At 43.1% G+C, this 22,334-nt stretch overlaps 1 protein-coding gene across 1 annotated transcript; it reads left to right on the forward strand.

The window, feature by feature from the left end:
• The first annotated feature begins 1,764 nt into the window (after positions 1-1,764).
• Positions 1,765-21,941, forward strand: LOC135465832 (hemicentin-2-like). Its single transcript, XM_064743191.1, has 16 exons — positions 1,765-1,840; positions 2,307-2,464; positions 4,191-4,356; positions 8,136-8,293; positions 8,679-8,832; positions 9,214-9,383; positions 9,559-9,663; positions 10,891-11,044; positions 11,267-11,362; positions 15,041-15,204; positions 16,997-17,150; positions 17,419-17,556; positions 18,103-18,265; positions 19,064-19,203; positions 21,442-21,579; positions 21,796-21,941. The coding sequence occupies exons 1-16, from the start codon at positions 1,765-1,767 to the stop codon at positions 21,939-21,941; spliced, it is 2,280 nt and encodes a 759-aa protein (XP_064599261.1).
• Positions 21,942-22,334: the final 393 nt, after the last annotated feature.

Consider the following 22,334-nt stretch of genomic DNA (forward strand, 5'->3'; position numbering starts at 1 on the left):
ATATACTTATAACCCCAGCAAGGCTGATACTTTCCATTTCCTAAAATCGGAATAATGGAGGGTTAATGAACTGTTCTGGATGTATTTCACTTTTCATCTTTGTTGTCTTTATCCATACTTTCTTTAACGGTTATGTAGATCAGTTTTGCATTCTTGCCCTGTATCGTCATGTTAGAAGACCCTTTTGTCATAGGAATTTTGTGTCTGCATCATGTCATTTCCATCATATCCCCTAACTAAAACAGGCACTTTTGTTTGTCTAGTAATTTATGATAAGGCCAACTGAGGTATTGAGATTTTACCTTCTACAGATCCGCTCAGGGCAACTGCACGGGAGTATGGTCCCAGTCCGGAGACTCCGGTAACTGATGTAACTACCCCACTGCAAAGGGAGCACAATTTGGGAAGTAGGTCATTCTTCTCTTCACAGACAACGCGAGTCTGTACCAGGTATCTGAAAAAGGCGAAAAATCTAGACGATTTTGATATTTGGACCTGCGTAGAACCTCCTTAGAATACGATTATAGTTACATAGCGATATAACTATCAGCCTTCCGCTGAAAAAATCGGCGGAGCGTGTTTAACTTCTAACTTTAGCTAAATTTTAGCCATTTAACTTAGATCTAACAATCACTACACAAAACGGAACGCTTTGATCCCGGTTAATGTTCGTTGGCTATATACTAGAAATGCAACGCTAAGTTTTATCACTTCACCTGGAACCACCGCATCTTTCATGCACGCGTCCCCGTTGCTCACTGTTCAGTCGTTCATGTAGGCAGGACATCGGTTGTTTGTCAGGTTGGGTGATACCAAAGACAAAAAAGTGGTACCTATTGCTTGACGCACAGCACTGAGAGGTTAAAGCAAGGAAACAGCACAGACTGACTCGGTGTCAGTGTGCAATGTGATTGGGTAAGGTGTCATGTCTGGTGTCTGTGGCGTGACATTTCAGTGGCAGCAGCAGTCTGCCGTAAGAAGGCATAGATGCACACTCATTCATCATCGTCATATGACGTAAAAGCCCAATCATGCATAAACATGTACAATCATTGTGTGTATGGTGATAACGTGAGCTGTTTGGTATCTCATATAGCAGTAAGGTCACAACTCGTCAAACCCGACTGTGACGTTTCTGTGCATGCTGAAAAGCAATCGAACAGCCAGTATGGCTCCCACTCAGCGTACTTTCTAGATTTTTCACGTTCTTTCGACATCTATGGTTTCCGGTACCGGTACACATAAAGTACACAATAATTACCAGACAGATGGATGTTGTGAGAAAAGAAATAGCAATCTATATATGTGACTGAATATCACATCTTTGGACTTTTTCTTGTTGTTTTGGAAATTGGCCTTGCGATTATTGAACCTCCATTTTGGTTGACGGCTGGTATATGGATGTCTGTTTCGACGCCAATACGGAGGTTCCAGGTCAAATATCGCAAAGATACATAGAGCTTTATGTCCGGAATCATAGGGCTCATTGTGTCTATGTATGCTTAGGGTGTACGTCGTACTTAATTTTTCAGTCATATGACGACGAAGACTTATAAGAAGTACGTACATATACTGTGTTTTCTTGTGTCAGGGCGAGTCCATGCCTCCAAAGTGATAAATTATCATGCCAAAGACATCCCACATGACACCCCACACAATCACTCTCTACTGACACCGGGACAGCCAGTCCTGTTGCTTGTTCTAACCCCTGAGTGCTGAGCTCCAAGCGCGACGGCAGCAAGCATCATTTTTAAAGTCTTTGGTATGGCCCGACCCAGGTTTGATGCCAACTTCTGGGAGGACGCTCTAACCTTTAGGCAACCAAAACGAGAGGCTTATTGTAATTGTGCTCCAGGTTCCCGGAATTACGAAGCTATCTTAGACTTAGGTCAAAATTTTAGTCATTAAATTTGGCATGCTTCTTTATTTTATTCGATGTACAATAATTTGCCCAGAATTGGCTTTGTCAGGCAATATTTGACCTTGCTATAATAGAAATAACAATTTTAAAGTGGTTTGAAATTTTAGCTGAAGCATAAGATCGCTTTATAATTTGGGGGCTTGATATCACACCTTTACTGAGACTTAATACATATTTTTTCCAGAAAAAGGGAATATAAAAGGAATTTATTTTGGTTCAGCAATGTTCAACGTGCAGAATGTAGGGCACCATAACAGCAATAATTATTAGAAAAGCTTAAAATGCTGCTTCTGTTAACGGTCTGTTTTCCATACAGGCCTACTCTACGTTTGTATTCACTAATTGCGAAGATCCGAGTAGACGGTTTAGTTTGTTTTATGAATAGGGAACTCGGAGTCGCCGCCAGTGATAACGCGAAAGACGGAAAATGTGGAAGCGGAGGAAGGCAGCCGGGTGGACATGACGTGTGTGGCCTCTGGTAAGCCTGCTCCGGAGATTAAGTGGTGGAAATACGAGGCACTCAAGGATTTCCAGCTCTTACTGGTAGGTGTATACCTTTTCGAGCTATTATAGGTACATGTAGGTCTGTACATTTTCTAGCTGATATAGGTAGGTGTGTACATTTTCCAGCTGATATAGGTAGGTGTGTACATTTTCCAGCTAAAATAGGTAGGTCTATACCCTTCCCAGTAGTACACCAACACTTGCTCATATTAGCACGTGTCTGTATTTGTCAGTTAATACTGATACATGTAGACCTATACATTTCTCAGCTCATATCGCTGGGTGTATATTTTTTATTGGTAGGTGATTAAAGTTAAAGACTACATACTACATGTATAGAGAGTTAAAGCAGAACATCGACGACAGTGTGATAGTTGACAAATGGCCACACATGTTCAGCAAAATCTGTCCTCTTACCTCACGGTTTCATTGTAAGTGTTCATGTAAATGCTTAAAAAGTAGAAAATGACACAACCCGTGGCACCGACATCTAAATTTTATTAACGCTTCTGCACGCCAAGAAGAAGATATTTAAAGGTTTTTTGACGAAATTCAATGAGGTCGACATACCACGTGAACAAACTTTTATCGGATGTGGTTATAAAATGTGAAAGTTTATCGTCCCAGCCTGAATACTCCTTGCCAAAGCATTCAGGATATCCATCCTAATTTCTTACTTAATTCACATTATTAGTTCGTTTGTCGTTTGTTTTGAACCTCGTTGTGGAAACTGGTACATATATTACTATCATTGATGTGAAACATTCATTATTGCTGACAACTGAGTTTTACTGAGAAGGCAAAAATAGATAAATTTATAATAGTGAAAGATTTAAAAGGTTTATTTATTTATTTGATTGGTGTTTTACGCCGTACTCAAGAATATTTCACTTATACGACGGCGGCCAGCATTATGGTGAGAGGAAACCGGGCACAGCCCGGGGGAAACCCACGACCATCCGCAGGCTGCTGACAGACCTTCCCACTTACGATCGGAGGGGAAGCCAGCATGAGCTGGACTTGAACTCACAGCGACCGTATTGGTGAGAGGCTCCTGGGTTATTACGCTCCACTAGAGCGCTAACCGACTGAGCCATGGAGGCCTCTTCAAGATTTAAAAGAAAGGACAACAATAACATAATATGGGTTATTTTGAAAGAGGGATGAAAACAGACCTAAACAGCGCAGACATTTTTGCTGAAATACTTGATTACGAGGGCATGTGATATGCCATGTTAAAGCAACCGGGAGCAAGAATTCGCGTCACTCGTACCCCTGGCACATGTGGTTAAAAAGCAAAACAGAATTTCTGTGGTTTAGGCGGGAAAATGATAACATGGAGGAACTTTTAGTTTGCCTTGAACTGCAATATCTCGGTAAAACTAAAAAGTTCCTGTGGAATACATAATCGATGCATACATACATTTACTCTGGTATCGTCTTTTCTTTATTACATTTATTGGGTGTACACTGGACCATTTTGCACGGTGTGTAGCTATTTTTGTGGACTGAATTCTGAGATATGCTTACGTTCTATTGTTTTGTTTGCCTGTGATTTGGTACATAATCTGTTTAGTCAGTAGAATGCCATAAATGACTAGAGGCTCTAGGTTAACTATATATATGTGTGCATGTATATACCTCTATGTACATGATGATGCATGTACAGTTAAGATATCTTTTCGACATCACTATTTGCTTGATGATATATGTACTTTAAAATGAATAATAAAATGGGTATACTATTGTTTGTATCATTCAACAGCCAAACCAGCATTTCATCCAAACAAAAATGGAGATGAATGATGAAGTAATTGGCACGCTGAGTGTAACAGAAGTCAATCCAGCTGATTCGGGCCAGTACGTGTGCACTGCCATCAACCAACACGGAAGTGTGCGGGGAAATGTCTTCCTGCAGGTGAATACTCAAGGTACGTACAGCAAATATGGGAGTGTGCAGGGAAATATCTTTCTGCAGGTGAATACCCCAGGTACGTACAGTAAATTTGGGAGTGTGCAGGGAAATATCTTTCTGTAGGTGAATACTCCAGGTACGTACAGCAAATATGGGAATGTGCAGGGCAATAACTTTCTGTAGGTGAATACGCCTGGTACTATTCATACAGGTGAAATTTGGGAATTTGCAGGAAAATATATTCATACAGGTGAATACTACAGGTAAGTACAGTAAATTTCGGAATTTGCAGGGAAATATCATCATACAGGTGAATACTACAGGTAAGTATAGTAAATTTGGGAATAGACGGGGAAATATCTTTATGTAGGTCAATAGTACAGGTATATACAGTTAATTTGGGAATGTGCAGGGATATATCGTACTGTAGGTGAATACTCCAGGTACGTACAGTAAATCTGGGAATGTGCGGGGAAATATCTTCCTGAAGGAGAATATCCCAGGTACGTACAGTAAATTTCTGAGTGTGCAGGTGAAATATCTTCATACAGGTAAATATGACAGGTAAGTACAGTAAATTTGGGAATAGACGGGGAAATATCTTTATGTAGGTCAATTCTCCAGGTATATACAGAAAATGTGGGAATGTGCAGGGAAATATCTTCCAGTAGGTAATAACTCCAGGTACATAGAGCAAATTTTGGAGTGTGCGGGGATTCCTGTAGGTGAATATTTCAGGTACGTACAGTAAGTTATGGAATGTGCGGGGAAATATCTTCCCGCAGGTGAAAATTCCAGGTACGTACAGTAAATATGGGAGTGTGCAGGGAAATACCTCTCTGGAGGTGAATACTCCAGTTACGTACAGCAAATATGGGAACCTGCAGGGAAATATCTTCCTGTAGGTGAATACTTCAGGTACGTACAGCAAATATGGGAGTGTGCAGGGAAATATCTTTCTGCAGGTGAATACTTCAGGTACGTACAGCAAATATGGGAATGTGCAGGGAAATATCTTCCTGTAGGTGAATACTCCAGGTACGTACAGCAAATATGGGAATGTGCAGGGAAATATCTTTCTGCAGGTGAATACTTCAGGTACGTACAGCAAATATGGGAGTGTGCAGGGAAATATCTTTCTGCAGGTGAATACCCCAGGTACGTACAGTAAATTTGGGAGTGTGCAGGGAAATATCTTTCTGTAGGTGAATACTCCAGGTACGTACAGCAAATATGGGAATGTGCAGGGCAATAACTTTCTGTAGGTGAATACTCCAGGTACGTACAGCAAATATGGGAGTGTGCAGGGAAATATCTTTCTGTAGGTGAATACTCCAGGTACGTACAGCAAATATGGGAATGTGCAGGGAAATATCTTTCTGCAGGTGAATACTCCAGGTACGTACAGCAAATATAGGAGTGTGCAGGGAAATATCTTTCTGCAGGTGAATACTCCAGGTACGTACAGCAAATATGAGAATGTACAGGGAAATATTTTTCTGTAGGTGAATACTCCAGGTACGTACAGCAAATATGGGAATGTGCAGGGAAATATCTTCCTGTAGGTGAATACTTCAGGTACGTACAGCAAATATGGGAGTGTGCAGGGAAATATCTTTCTGCAGGTGAATACCCCAGGTACGTACAGTAAATTTGGGAGTGTGCAGGGAAATATCTTTCTGCAGGTGAATACTCCAGGTACGTACAGCAAATATGGGAATGTGCAGGGAAATATCTTCCTGTAGGTGAATACTTCAGGTACGTAAGCAAATATGGGAGTGTGCAGGGAAATATCTTTCTGCAGGTGAATACTCCAGGTACGTACAGTAAATTTGGGAGTGTGCAGGGAAATATCTTTAAGGAAGTCAAAAGGGGAATAAGAATGAGACTTTTTGGGATTTTGGAGATAACGTGTAGCAAGTCGTTATTTGCCTTTACAGAAAAGGGTATAACGTAAGCACATTTGGTGAATTACAGTAGATACATGCCGACGAGATCGTGATTCACGTTTGAGAACGAGTTTTGTTTAATAGCTTGGGAAACGTGTAGACAAATATACAGAAGGAGATGGGCCTACTTTTGTTTTGTGAGAGACTTGTTTTATGCTTTGGTCAGTTGACTTGCACTACTGGCGATTAAATAGCTGACTCTTCTGCAAGCGGCTGGTTGGAAAGTATAAGTGATCCATCTTAGATTCTGCGCTGTTGCTACAAAGCGCCATTCAAATAACTGTAACATCATTATTATAAAACCATTTATATTGGCATTTCTAAAGCCATGGACGCAAGCTAGGTAATTTTTTTTTTCGTTTGATCAGGCCTACATTTTAAATTTCCGAAAATCCACTTAGTTTCTCCACGCTGGCGAAGGCGTATTTCGCAAGCGATCCTGTAAGCTGCACAATTTACTTATAGCAAATGTCGGATGCTAAGGACAAAATAAGCCGCATCCACCCTGTACATGCAGTGTGTCTGCTTCAGCGAATGAGAAGACATTTGAGACAATGTAACATGACGCGTCCCACTAACAATGCACAACCAGCTGAAAACTCCGCCTTGTGAGTTTTTTTTTAACTGCATCTGCGATGACGCTTCGGATAGCCCCAGCGTATTTCGAGGACGCAAAATTTGGTCCAAGCTTTGAATGGCCCTTTCAACCTATATAGTGTCCCCTTCCCCTTCAATTTATTTTGCCAAAGCTAAAAAAAAGGATACAAAAATAGCCATTCCATCTTGGTTAATAATGGGCAGAGTATACAAAATGTTGATTATGTTTAAAATCAGTCAATATCAAAACCAATCAATGTCGCGTGTGGTCACCCCTTGCTTCAATGCATGCATGCGTGGGATTCGTTGTCATTCATCTTGGAGTGCGAACGCCAGTTCTTGTCGGTTGGCTGCAAGGTGTGGCCGTTGCCTTACTCGACGACCCATGATATCCCAAAGGTGTTCTATTGGGGACATATCTGGAGAACGTGCAGGCCACGGCAAGACTTTGACGTCGTTGGCGTCCAGGAAGTTCTGCGCAACTCGAACTGTTTGGAGCCGTTCGCTCGCCTCTTCGACGGTAAATTCGCTGTCGGTTCATCCGTGAAAACAACACGTTGCCAATCACGTTGCTGCCAACGGCGTACAATTTGAGCCCATCGCAATCTCTGGCGACGATGTTCGGCTGTCAACAACTGCCCTCTGAATGGTCGACAGGCCCTAATTCCGTAAGCCATGGGTCTCCTAGACAGGGTCTGCCGACTAAAACGGTGACGTAAGGCATTGATTGACGATGAAGTCACTGTTAGGAAGCGGTTCCTCAGGCGTAAGGTGCGCAGGTACCCGTCTTCTCTGGACGTAGTTACCCCAGGCCTGCCTGTTCTTGGCCTGTCCGATGTCTGCCCTGTTTGTCTGAAACGCCCTATCAAGTTTGACACAGTTACACGAGAGCAGCCGAAGGTTCTTGCAATGTGGGCATCTGTGACTCCATATCCAGGACCCGAGGCATTGCTTTGTGGGGTTTTAGTCAGTGTGCAAGTCCAGCACACTGTGTAACGTTTTTATACACTTATTACATGTGTAGTTGAGGCCATCCATGAGTTACGTGATTTTTCAACTTTCTTCCTTGTGTCAAAATAAATTCGTGTGGGCCAATATGGCGCATGTCACACCTGGGAATATGCTTCGTACAATGTTTTCCTATAATAATTTGGTATTAATTCGCTGAAAAGGCTGGTTAAATTTCATTCACGGAGTAGCAAAGTTTCTTTTGGCTGTCAGTTTATATATGTTTGTCTCTTCGTTACAGTTACACAAACAATCCCAAACCCTCGGATAGTAATTCACCCACAGGATACAGTGGCAGAGAGTGATGAATCAGCAAGCTTAGACTGCCTATCACGTGGAGAGCCCAGGCCTACAATTAGTTGGTATAAAGACGGCCACCTGGTGGTGACCGCGGTTCAGGTGCGACAACTCTTCCATTGTTCTACTGGCTTACAAGGCTACGTCCCTAAATCACATGCCACCTATTCAGTGTCCAACACTCATAATAACTCTTGTGGACACTTCGATATAGAGCCAAGGGCATGGATTGTTGAATTTTGAGCGCTGGTAATTGAAAAGAAGTTCAGATGACTTTTGTCCAGTTTGTCAACCGAATGCAGTGTCCACAGTCGGCAACAAAGGATACTCTTGAACAGATGCAGGAATTATTCTTTGAAAAGATCCCAGAGTTTTACTCTACCCTGTTTCATAGATATAGCCACTATATTTCGTACAAGATGACCCTCGAGACTCGCAGCGTCGACACAATATTCTACCTTCACTGTACAATATATCTATCCAACAGAACCCAGCTGCTCAACGGCTGCTGCTCAGAGATGGCAGCCTCTTCTTCCTGCGAGTGAAAGGAGGTCCTTCCTCAGACGAGGGGGTCTACTACTGCCGGGCCTCCAATGAAGACGGCTCCGTGGTCAGTCGGAACGCCACTCTGCTGATTAAAGGTACCAGAGCACTGCCCGTTCAAAATATTTAGGGCACAAACTTTCATTTCCAGAAACAGTCATCTTTAAAATCTTTTGGAGATCTCAAGAGCGCAGTTTTGTGTATAACCCAGCATGTCCAGGGCAGTGGTACACACGTTGACCATTTAATTTAAATTCCAATCGATCTTCCTTAACCAATGACCAGTAAAGAATAGATAACTTGAATCGGGTCATTAAACAAAGAATGAACAAGTAAATACTACAGATGACTCTACTTACTGAGCTCATGCAATACCGTCGACCGCGTTGGATGAACACAAGGACCGGGCAGAACCTAGCAGACTACGTTTATAATAATGACCAATGTTAGCTATTTACTTCAACTGATTTCTTTAACAGTAAGTCACGACAGTGTCTCGGTAATTCCCCGGATCATTACTGTCAAGCTTATGGTCGCTGCTAATGGTAGTGTGTTCCTGTACTGCTTGGCCTCGGGGAGCCCGGCCCCGGACATGACGTGGTGGGAAGTGGAGGAGAGAGCGGGGGCCACGGAGTACCATCAGCTACAGGTATGTACTAACTCTACTCATCAGTTACAGGTATGTACTAACTCTTCTCATCGGCTACAAGTATGTACTAACTCTACTCATCAGATACACGTATGTAGTTACTCTGCTCTTCAGCTACTGGTATATACTAACTCTACTCATTGGCTATAGGTAGTGTAGTTACTCTGCTCTTCAGCTACAGGTATGGAGCACAGCATTCGACATCACTTATGTGGATATCTGTGTACCTCACTTCGGAGAGTTTGTCAGTTACTTCTCAGAGATCGACGAACGAGACCTGGTAATCAGACCCGGCGTGTGGAACTCGAGTTAAGAGTCTCACAGTGTCACTTCAGGTTAATCACTTTGTCATCTGTCTGTAGCGGTCAAGGCAATAAATATTTTCTGGCGGAGAATACCTATCCATAAGGTTTTATCTGTCTCAAAAACAATGCCCACAGTTGTGCGTGCACAGTGATCATTGATTAGTGGGAGGTATATCATGTAACTACAATCATCTATCAGATATTTTTGAATGAAATCTTCTAGATTCTATTGGCCTACCTTACCTTGTTGGTTAAGCCGGAATCATGCCCCTAGTAACTTGTATTTTGTAGTCTGTGAAGGCGGGACTGTGTCTACACTAACATGCTGGGTTTGGTACTTTCCCAAAGGCAAGAATTTCTCTAAATACTGAGTTCAAATGGCGAGACCAGTGTCATTATTAAAGCCGTCCGCGTTATAGCCTAGCCGCCCATGTTACAGCCTAGTCGCCTGCTTTACAGCCTTGCCACCCGTGTCACAGCCTACAGAAGGTTCATCAATGACCTTAGCTTTCTGTTTCCGAGAGATGGTGCTAATCTGTCGACGCTGCACATTGGACAGTTTGTGGACCGATTTGTGCAGCCTTACGTTCGTTATGGGCTGGTTTGTGCAGTCTTACATTCGTTGTGGACCGCTTTGTGAAGTCTTGCGTTCGTTGTGGACCGATTTGTGCAGCCTTACGTTCGTTATGGACCGGTTTATGCAGACTTAAGTTCCATGTGGACCGGCTTTTGAAGTCTTGCGTTGGTTGTGGACCGGTTTGGGCAGTCTTACGTTCGTTATGGACCCGTTTGTGTAGTTTTACGTTCGTTGTAGATCGGTTTGTGCAGTCTTACGTTCGTTGTGGACTGGTTTGTGCGGTCTAACGTTCGATGTGGACCTGTTTGTGCAGTCTTACGTTCGTTGTGGACCGGTTTGTGCAGTCTTACGTTCGTTGTGGACCGGTTTGTGCAGTCTTACGTTCGTTGTGGACTGGTTTGTGCAGTCTTATGTTCCTTGTGCATGTCTTCAACCATACTGGCGGTGGTATAAAGGTCGGTGGCACACCGGTTTCCTTCGCCCATAAAATTGATCTCTATAGTGTAAATGAAACATTTGTGAGTATAGTGTTAAGAAACAATCAGCGTATCAATCAATCAGTTAAACAGCTGAAACAAAGTTTGTGTTGTAAACACTTGCTTGTATTTTTGGCTTTATTACAAAGACTGGAGGAAGAATGACTATCGGTGACAGGAAGGATGGGGAATACTCCACCCTTGTCCTGCGGATAGACCAAGCCTCACCCCAAGATGCCGGAAATTACCGATGTATCGCCAGTAACACGTTTGGGAAGAGCATAAAGGACCTCCAGCTAGAAGGTCGGCCTAACGTTTCGTAATTATGTGATGTAAAGGGCAAAGAATGTTATTCAAACGGAAATATAACGGCTATATATACTTGTGGTGTATTGTTCAGCTACTGTCTGTGTTATGAGAACTTTAGAAACTAGTCTACTTAGTATAATATTATTAAATAAGGCAACATGTTCTCATCGATCGGATAGCAATGAGATTCCTCTCACTTTTTTTTAATCTCCACAGATCCGCTGGGAGCACCTGCACAGGGGTTAGGTCCCAGCCCGGAGACTCCGGTAACTGATGTAACTACCCCACCGCCCAGGGAGAACGATCTGGGAAGTAGGTCATTCTTCTCTTGACACACCACACGCGAGTCTGTACCAAACATTACACCGTCAATGCGGCTTTACTTTACACACAGATTTTATGTTTGAGAAACCCAGCTTTCTTAGGGATATAGGGATTATATTGTGTTCTCGATTTCAGCTGTAGTCTTTTCGACAACAAACTTGTCTGCCGGGAAACACTAGCGTTGGGTTTGTGCGGTTGTGTTCTCGATTTCAGCTGTAGTCTTTCCGACTGCAAACTTGTCTGCCCAAAAACACTAGCGTTCGACTCAAGCGGTTGTGTTCTCGATTTCAGCTTGGCTCAAGCGGTTGTGTTCTCGATTTCAGCTGTAGTCTTTCCGACAGCAAACTTGTCTGCCGGGATACACTAGCGTTGGGTTTGTGCGGTTGTGTTCTCGATTTCAGCTGTAGTCTTTCCGACTGCAAACTTGTCTGCCGGGAAACACTAGCGTTCGACTCAAGCGGTTGTGTTCTCGATTTCAGCTTGGCTCAAGCGGTTGTGTTCTCGATTTCAGCTGTAGTCTTCCCGACAGCAAACTTGTTTGCCGGGAAACACTAGCGTTTAGCTCAAGCGGTTGTGTTCTCGATTTCAGCTGTAGTCTTTCCGACAGCAAACTTGTTTGCCGGGAAACACTAGCGTTTAGCTCAAGCGGTTGTGTTCTCGATTTCAGCTGTAGTCTTTCCGACAGCAAACTTGTTTGCCGGGAAACACTAGCGCTTCGCTCATGCGGTTGTGTTCTTGATTTCAGCTGTAGTCTTTCCGACAGCAAACTTGTTTGCCGGGAAACACTAGCGCTTCGCTCATGCGGTTGTGTTCTCGATTTCAGCTGTAGTCTTTCCGACAGCAAACTTGTTTGCCGGGAAACACTAGCGCTTCGCTCATGCGGTTGTGTTCTTGATTTCAGCTGTAGTCTTTCCGACAGCAAACTTGTTTGCCGGGAAACACTAGCGTTTAGCTCAAGCGGTTGTGTTCTCGATTTCAGCTGTAGTCTTTCCGACAGCAAACTTGTTTGCCGGGAAACACTAGTGTTGGGCTCAAGGGGTTGTGTTCTCGATTTCAGCTGTAGTCTTTTCGACAGCAAACTTGTCTGCCGGGAAACACTAGCGTTTGGCTCAAGAGGTTTGTGTTCTCGATTTCAGCTGTAGTCTTTTCGACTGCAAACTTGTTTGCCGGAAAACACTAGCGTTGGGCTCAAGAGGTTTGTGTTCCCGATTTCAGCTGTAGTCTTTAAGGACAGCAAACTTGTCTGCCGGGAAACACTAGCGTTGGGTTTGTGCGGATGTGTTCTCGATTTCAGCTGTAGTCTTTTCGACAGCAAACTTGTTTGCCGGGAAACAGTAACGTTGGGCTCAAGAGGTTGAGTTCTGGATTTCAGCTGTAGTCTTTCCGACAACAAACTTGTCTGCCGGGAAACACTAGGATATGGCTCAAGAGGTTGAGTTCCCGATTTCTGCTGTAGTCTTTCCGACAGCAAACTCATCTGCCTGGAAACACTAGCGTTGGGCTCAAGCTATTTTCAGCTGTAGTCTTTCCGATAGCAAACTTGTCTGCCGGGAAAAAGTAGCGCTTCGCTCATGCGGTTGTGTTCTCGATTTTAGCGTTAGTCTTTCCGACAGCAAACTTGTCTGCCGGGAAACACTAGTGTTGGGCTCAAGCGGTTGTGTCCTCGATTTTTAGCTGTAGCCTTTCCGACAGCAAACTTGTCTGCCGGGAAACACTAGGATATGGCTCAAGAGGTTTGTGTTCTCGATTTCTGCTGTAGTCTTTCCGACAGCAAACTCATCTGCCTGGAAACACTAGCGTTGGGCTCAAGCTATTTTCAGCTGTAGTCTTTCCGATAGCAAACTTGTCTGCCGGGAAAAAGTAGCGCTTCGCTCATGCGGTTGTGTTCTCGATTTTAGCGTTAGTCTTTCCGACAGCAAACTTGTCTGCCGGGAAACACTAGTGTTGGGCTCAAGCGGTTGTGTCCTCGATTTTTAGCTGTAGCCTTTCCGACAGCAAACTTGTCTGCCGGGAAACACTAGGATATGGCTCAAGAGGTTTGTGTTCTCGATTTCTGCTGTAGTCTTTCCGACAGCAAACTCATCTGCCTGGAAACACTAGCGTTGGGCTCAAGCTATTTTCAGCTGTAGTCTTTCCGATAGCAAACTTGTCTGCCGGGAAAAAGTAGCGCTTCGCTCATGCGGTTGTGTTCTCGATTTTAGCGTTAGTCTTTCCGACAGCAAACTTGTCTGCCGGGAAACACTAGTGTTGGGCTCAAGCGGTTGTGTCCTCGATTTTTAGCTGTAGTCTTTCCGACAGCAAACTTGTCTGCCGGGAAACACTAGGATATGGCTCAAGAGGTTTGTGTTCTCGATTTCTGCTGTAGTCTTTCCGACAGCAAACTCATCTGCCTGGAAACACTAGCGTTGGGCTCAAGCTATTTTCAGCTGTAGTCTTTCCGATAGCAAACTTGTCTGCCGGGAAAAAGTAGCGCTTCGCTCATGCGGTTGTGTTCTCGATTTTAGCGTTAGTCTTTCCGACAGCAAACTTGTCTGCCGGGAAACACTAGTGTTGGGCTCAAGCGGTTGTGTCCTCGATTTTTAGCTGTAGTCTTTCCGACAGCAAACTTGTCTGCCGGGAAACACTAGGATATGGCTCAAGAGGTTTGTGTTCTCGATTTTCAGCTGTACTCTTCCCGGCAGACAAGTTTGCTGTCGGGAAGAGTACAGCTGAAAATAGTAGAACAGTAGCGTTGGGCTCAAGCGGTTGAGTTCTCTATTTTCAGCTGTAGTCTTTCCGACAGCAAACTTGTTTGCCAGGAAACCGGAGCGCTTCGCTCATGCGGTTGTGTTCTCGATTTCAGCTGTAGTCTTTCCGACAGCAAACGTGTCTATAGATTATTTAGTCAAACACTTGCTTCATCACTGCAAGAACAAAGCTTGCTTGTGACTAAGTTATTTTTCTGTTTTCTGAAGAAGTGGCTCTGTGTATTTTGTGATCTGTGCTTTTATTTATGAACAGAATCAGCGGTAAATGAATTGTACTTTTGTTCATGGACGGTATCAGGGGTGAATGTTCTGTAGTTTTGTTCGTGGGGATATCAGCAGCGAATGCTCTGTATTTTTGTTCATGGACAGTATCAGCAAAGAATGACCTGCATTTTTGTTCATGGACGGTACCAGCACTGAATGATATGTATTATTGTTCATGCACGATATCAGCGGTGAATGATATGTATTTTTGTTCATGGACGGTATGAGCGGTCAATGATCTGTATTTTTGTTCATGGACGGTATCAGCGGCGATGTTTGTTTTTTTTATTTTTGCTCATGGACGATATCTGCACTGAATGATATGTATTATTGTTCATGCACGATATCAGCGGTGAATGATATGTATTTTTGTTCATGGACGGTATGAGCGGTCAATGATCTGTATTTTTGTTCATGAACGGTATCAGTGGTGAGTGATTGGTATTTTTGTTCATGGACGGTATCAGCGGTGAATGATGTGTATTTTTGTTCATGGACAGTATTAGCAGTGAATGATATGTATTTTTGTTAATGGACAGTATCAACGGTGAATGATGTGTATTTTTGTTCATGGACAGAATCAACGTAAATGATCCATAATTTTGTTCATTGTCAGTATCAGCGGTGAATCATTTGTTTCTTTTCTCTTGAATAGTATCAGCGGTACCTGGCCGGGCCTCGGAGATCACACGTGTTGTTCAGATTGACCTTGACACCGGCGAGGTGCGCCTGGTGTGTGAGGCCACAGGTTTCCCCACCCCGAAAATTAGCTGGTGGAAGCAGGAAGCCTCCCCAGGGGCCCCATTGTACCATCTCATGGTGGGTTAACCGTGTTACACTCAACTTCTGGGCTCAATCGCACTTAGGAGGTTCACCACAGAAACTGTACACGTTAGCTCTAGAAAGTTTCGAGGAAGTAAAAGATTAGTGCCCCTTAATATCGGAGCTATTATCAGATCACCTGTCAGATTACAAATCAAATTTTACACACACATTGACCTACCATCTTGAATATGTGTCCGATCAGCTTTCAGATTACAAATTAAATTTTACACATATATTGACCTACCACCTTGAGTGTAATTTGCTGAAAGAAACTAAGTGTCCAACGGTATCAACCGTCACCTTATTGGTAGTAAAACCGCTGCGCCCAACCGGAAACTATAACATATATGAGCTGGTGAGATCTCCCAAAGGAGCCTGCCGTGCAGATGTCTGCAGATGTGCAGATTTCGTAGGTATCAAAGTTGTACCGAATGAGTTTGTCCCTTTCTATTAGCCCCTGAGCGGCCTCCGTGGCCTAGTGGTTGGCGTGCTAGCGCAGCAGAATGCCCCAAAACCTTCTCACCAAGGCGCACGTTGTGAGTTCGTCCAGCTCATGGTGGCTTCCTCTCTGATCGTACATGGTAAGGTTAATGAGATTTTACACACGTAACACGACTGGAAGGGCGACAAGCACATAACACTGCTTTTGAAATGAGGTGGTAAATCCTGTAATTCTCTGTCCATGCAGCGGCAGAGAATGGTTAAAGATACAATAGGACTGGGTTGCTGTTTATGTGTTGATTTCTACGTGCATTTTTACGTCACTTTTTCCCACGGTCACGTGGCTTTTGCATTGGTTAAAGAGTGAATGGAGAGGTGAAAAATTTAAAATAAAGCGTAAGCACGATGTTTTTCACAGTATCCTCTGTCATGTGTCAACCATGAGTGTTCTGCCATCACGTGTGCGCGACTCCTACATACCTCAGTGTTATATGTTCATTTCGAAAAGGACTGGATTCGAACTTCCATCATACAGACTTAGGGTCCGTAGGCGGATGCCTGTAACACCCGACCATTTGAGTTGTTGTAACAGAATGTGTTTCCAAGACGTGTTTGAGACAGACGAGCATACTGAGGGTTGGTTGCGCATTTGCATGTGTTACGTGTGTTTGTCACGTGGACTACATCTGAGTCTCCTCCATATCAGGGCAGCATCATTCAGGGAAGCATGAATAAACTGACGTAAGTAGTGAAGTAGAAAGCTACACGTGAACACAGCAACCCAGTGTTTATAACGGCCGCTACAGTGAAGAGCAACCAGGGTCTAGGGTGTTACGCCAAGATATTACAAAATTTGCACTTATTTACCTATCACTGTCACTAGTAGCAATTCGCTATTAGGATAAATGTACAATTTACAAAAGTTTACATTTTACAAGTGTATATATGTAACAGCAGATGTTGCCTTGCAAATAATCCTGATGGATACCACTTAAAGGCCGAAGTACAAATGTTTGCCAACTATGCATTTAAGTCTTTCTGGGAGTGACCTGTGTTCTTTTACAACGCCTTTCTCATTGGTACTCAGTCGACTCAAGATCATGAGATATACATTTCTCATTGGTATTCAGTCGGCTCAAGATCATGAGATATACATTTCTCATTGGTATTCAGTCCACTCAAGATCATGAGATATACATTTCTCATTGGTATTCAGTCCACTCAAGATCATGAGATATACATTTCTCATTGGTATTCAGTCCACTCAAGATCATGAGATATACATTTCTCATTGGTATTCAGTCCACTCAAGATCATGAGATATACATTTCTCATTGGTATTCAGTCCACTCAAGATCATGAGATATACATTCAGCATATAGACGGCACCTCTCGACTTACCTTAACTTTGGCTGCTTTGACCACTGAGGATCTGGGGACATACCAATGCACGGCTGACAACTACCTTGGGCAGTCCAAGAAGACACTACAAGTGACAGGTAACGAGTCATACTCAGAGCCAAATCTACGGCTTTTGGGAAACAACCTATTGGAGCAAAACTGATTCCTCAAATTGATTTACAATTCTAATTCGCTCATATTATGTATTGCTTCGAGTAGAATAATTTCATTCGCGTCGTCTTCAGAACAGAGTTTTAAAAAACCTTAAAATGACTTGCACAATTCTGTCAAGTGAATTAGTGTTTGCCATGAAGTCATAAACAAAGATATACGAATACTTTAAATGCAAGACATTTCATTCTTAAGGTAACTTTAAGGACCAATCTGCCGACGATAACAGTGAAGAACGGACGCTAGTCTCCCCTGTCCCACTGCTTACCACTACAGAGACGACAACCCAGATGTACTTTTTTGACGTCCGAAACACAAACTGTCGCCGACATGGTACGTCTGTTTTGTCTCTAGAGCGTCTTTAATGTCCCTCTGGCGTCTCTAATGTCACTCCGGTGTCTATAATGACCCTCCAGCCTCTACAATGTCCCTCGGGCGTCTGCAATGTCCCTCCAGCGTCTCTAATCTCCGGCCTCTGCAATGTCCCTCCAACGTCTTTAATTTCCCTGCGGCGTCTGTTATATCCCTACGGCCTCTGTAATATCCCTACGGCCTCTGTAATGTCCTTCCGGCGTCCGTAATGAACCTCCAGCGTCCGCAATGTCCTCTGGCGTATGTAATGTCTATCCAGCGTCTGTAATGTCCCTCCCGCGCCTGTGATGTCCTTCCAGCATCTCTAATGTCCCTTCAGCGTCTCTAATGTCCCTAAAGCCTCTGCAAATGTTCCTCCTCCTGGAATGACCAGTTCAAAATTCATTTATTCAACTTAGACGGTTGATTGTTTCGTTTTGTAATACTAGTAGTATGAGAAGAGTTTGAAGCCATAGGCATCACGAAAACTCGCGCAACGTAACGCTGTGCCCTTTGTTCTCCGATCAGGTCAAAATATACAAGTGAAACCATCGACCGAGTTAGCAGCAAAGTTGGGCGACGGACTGGTATTAACGTGTGATTACTCTGGGTATGACCCAGTTTTCATCCAGTCCCTCACCTGGTACACCCCAGAAGGACAGCCCTTTAAGGATGCCAACACTAGCTCAAGGTAAGCGATACTTCACATGTACTCACCGAAGATGATTTTGTTGTGTCCAGGTGTGATCCTACAAGGAGGCCAAAACTAACTCCTGGTAAGTCATATTTCAGATATGCTATCAAGTAAGACTACTTTGTAGTGTCCCGATGTGATGCTACAAGGAGGCCAAAACTAGCTCCTGGTAAGTCATATTTCAGATATGCTATCAAGTAAGACTACTGTGTAGTATCCCGATGTGATGCTACAAGGAGGCCAAAACTAGTTCCTGGTAGGTCATATTTCAGATATGCTATCAAGTAAGACTACTTTGTAGTGTCCCGATATGATGCTACAAGGCCAATATCCCCCAGCTCCTTGTAAGTGATACTTCAAGGAGGAATTTGTAGTGTCAGGTGTAGGATCTTTGTAGGAGATCCTCTTTCATGGCTTCTATCTGCATTAGCTACTAATTCCATGTCATTTTCACACTGTTTCTGCATTGGTTATAAATGATATACATGTAGCTAGCTGTCCTGGGCGTATCATTTGCAGGTTATCGGATAGACTCTTCTTCACGTGTCAGTCCTATCATCTTAATTAAACTGAGGTTGAGAAGCGGGATTTGACATCACATAAACTACATGTATAGCCCGCTCTCTCCAGATATAGATCACGAATACCTCCGTTAAAAAGAAAACAAATACATCCATCAAGCCTGGATCTCTTTGAACGCAATGTGTATTTGGATGTTATTTGAAATAAATATACCTGTAATTCTGTGACCATTCATAAACCATGACGCTTTAACGTGTACTTCCTTGTTGCCAGGGTTTCGGTGATGTCTGAAGGCGAGTATAGAGTATTGTTGTTCATAAAGGCTGTCCGTCAACAGGATGCTGGGCTTTGGACGTGCCACGCAGTTCTGGACGGTCAGATGAGATGTGGTACGGTTAGTCTGACTGTATGGAGTAAGTATTAACCAGTTACTACACAAATACCTGTGTGAAGTAAATGTAAGTATGCATCACTCACTGCACAAATACTTGTGTGGAGTAAGTCTTCGTCACCAACTGTATAAATACCTGTGTGGAGTAAATGTAAGTATGCATCACTCACTGCACAAATACTTGTGTGGAGTAAGTCTTCGTCACCAACTGTATAAATACCTGTGTGGAGTAAATGTAAGTATGCATCACTCACTGCACAAATACTTGTGTGGAGTAAGTCTTCGTCACCAACTGTATAAATACCTGTGTGGAGTAAATGTAAGTATGCATCATTAACTACACAAATAGTTGTGTGAAGTAAGTGTTCGTCACAAACTGTATAAATATCTGTTTCGAGTAAGTCTTTGTCACCAACTGAATAAATACCGGTGAGCAGAAAATGTAAGTATGCAGTCCTAAAAGTAGAAATGCCGGTGTGGAGTAAGTGTCCGTCACTAACTGAATAAATACCCGTATGGACTAAGTGTCCGTCATCAACTGTATCATTACCTCTGTGAAATAAGTGTCTGTCATAAACTGTATAATTATCCACTGTGTGGAGTAAACCTCCGTCACTAACTGTATAAATTCCTCTATGGGGTATGTCTCCATCACTAACTGTATAAGTACCGGTTTGAAGTAAGTGTCCATCACTAACTGTATAAATCCTTGCATGGAGTAAGCCTCCGTCACTAATTGTATAAATTCCTGTATGGGGTATGTCTCCGTCACTAACTGTATAAGTGCCTGTTTGAAGTAAGTGTTCATCACTAACTGTATAAATACCCGTGTGGAGTAAGCCTCCGTCACTAATTGTATAAATTCCTGTATGGGGTATGTCTCCGTCACTAACTGTATAAGTACCGGTTTGAAGTAAGTGTCCATCACTAACTGTATAAATCCTTGCATGGAGTAAGCCTCCGTCACTAACTGTATAAATTCCTCTATGGGGTATGTCTCCGTCACTAACTGTATAAGTACCGGTTTGAAGTAAGTGTCCATCACTAACTGTATAAATCCTTGCGTGGAGTAAGCCTCCGTCACTAAGTGTATAAATTCCTGTATGGGGTATGTCTCCGTCACTAACTAAATAAATATCAGTGTGGAGTAAGCCTTCGTCACTAAGTGTATAAATGTGTGGAGTAAATGTAGGCATGCATTACTAAGAAGTGACGGTGTGGGGTAAGTGTCCGTCACTAACTGAAATAATACCGGTGTGGAGGAAGTCTCCGTGACTAACTCATCAATCCTTGTGTGGAGGAAGTCTTCGTCTCTAACTATATATATACCTGGGTGGAGTATGTCTCCCTCACTAACTGTATAAATCCCTCTTTTGAGTAAGCCTCCATCACTAAACTTTATAAATACCCGTGTGAAGTAAATGTATGTGCGGAATAAGTGTGGAGTAAGTGTCCATCACCAGCTGTATAAATACCTGTGAGGGGCCTTCGTGGCTAAGTTGGTTAGCGCGCTAGCGCAGCGCAATGACTCGGGAGCCTCTCACCAATGCGGTCGCTGTGAGTTCAAGCCCAGCTCATGCTGGCCTCTCCGGCCGTACGTGGGAAGGTCTGGCAACAACCTGCGGGTGGTCGTGGGTTTCCCTCCGGGCTCTACCCGGCTTCCACCCACCATAATGGTGGCCGCCGTCGTATAAGTGATGAAATATTCTTGAGTACGGCTAAGTATGTAAATACCTGTGTGGGGGTAAGTCTTCGTGACTTACTGTATAAAAAACCTGTGTGGAGTAAGTGTCCGTCTCTAACTGTATAAATACCTGTATGGAGTAAGTGTCCGTCACTAATTGTATAATTACCTGTGTGGAGTAAGTCTTCGTCGTTAACTGTATAATTACCTGTGTGGAGTAAGTGTCCGTCTCTAACTGTATAAATACCTGTGTGGAGTAAGTGTCCGTCACTAATTGTATAATTACCTGTGTGGAGTAAGTCTTCGTCCGTTAACTGTATAATTACCTGTGTGGAGTAAAGTGTCCGTCCTCTAACTGTATAAATACCTGTGTGGAGTAAGTGTCCGTCACTAATTGTATAATTACCTGTGTGGAGTAAGTCTTCGTCGTTAACTGTATAATTACCTGTGTGGAGTAAGTCTCCGCCAGACATATCACTCTAAAGATTTATCACTCTTAAGATTTTATAGATTAATAATGCGCCTGTCCTATCATCATAATTGTTATATCGTATAATCGTATCTGTATATTCACAGAGGACATCACCTTCGTAAGTTTGCCGCTGTCAGTGAATGGTGTATCAGGACAGGATGTCGTCCCTCATGTGCTCCGTTGGACGGTGCGCCTCTACCGGATCTGTCGTGGTCTCGCAATGGGAGACCAACTTCCTCGAGGTGACAAACTGTTGATAAAGACTATGGTCATTATACAAATAGTGCCAGACTTTTAAATTATTATATGGACATATATTATGGGCACCGTTTATGTGCTATTTAATCAAGAGAGGCCCCAATTTAATCGCTTGTATTAATAAGATGATGTTCATTGAACATTTTGATCCGCTCATACCTCACGTTTCTACTGACCCACCGTTTCTGTACTTTTTTCAGATGTCCGTTATATTTATACACATCATGGTTTACTTATTCACGATCTGGAGAAAGGGGACGCTGGGAAGTATCTGTGTGAAGCTAAAGTGTCGATCACGGGTCGGTATGACGCCAGAGAAATCTCTCTCTATGTCGACGGTAAATAAGACTGGATAATACACACCCACCACTTCATTAATAGACAGTCTTAATGTGGTTTCCATATCTATTATCTGGCTATACATTTTGGCTGAATGATTTGATCTTTAACTTTTAACTATATGTGTATAACATAATAAAACAATAACATCGGCTCATGCTGGCTCCCTCTCTGGGCGTAAGTGGGAAGGTCTGACAACAACTTGCGGATGGTCGTGGGTTTCACCTGGTCTCTGCCAGGTGTCCTCGAACCATAATGCTGGCTGCCGTCGTACTTGAGATACACTTGAGTACAGCATAAAACACCAATCAAATTTATAAATCAATAAGTAAATAAATAACATTGTCTGATTCTCCACCAACATACACATTTGTACACCTTCGTTACTTTTAACGACACA

This window comes from Liolophura sinensis, chromosome 1 (assembly GCF_032854445.1).
Source record: "Liolophura sinensis isolate JHLJ2023 chromosome 1, CUHK_Ljap_v2, whole genome shotgun sequence".
NCBI classification, from domain to species: Eukaryota; Metazoa; Mollusca; class Polyplacophora; order Chitonida; family Chitonidae; genus Liolophura; species Liolophura sinensis.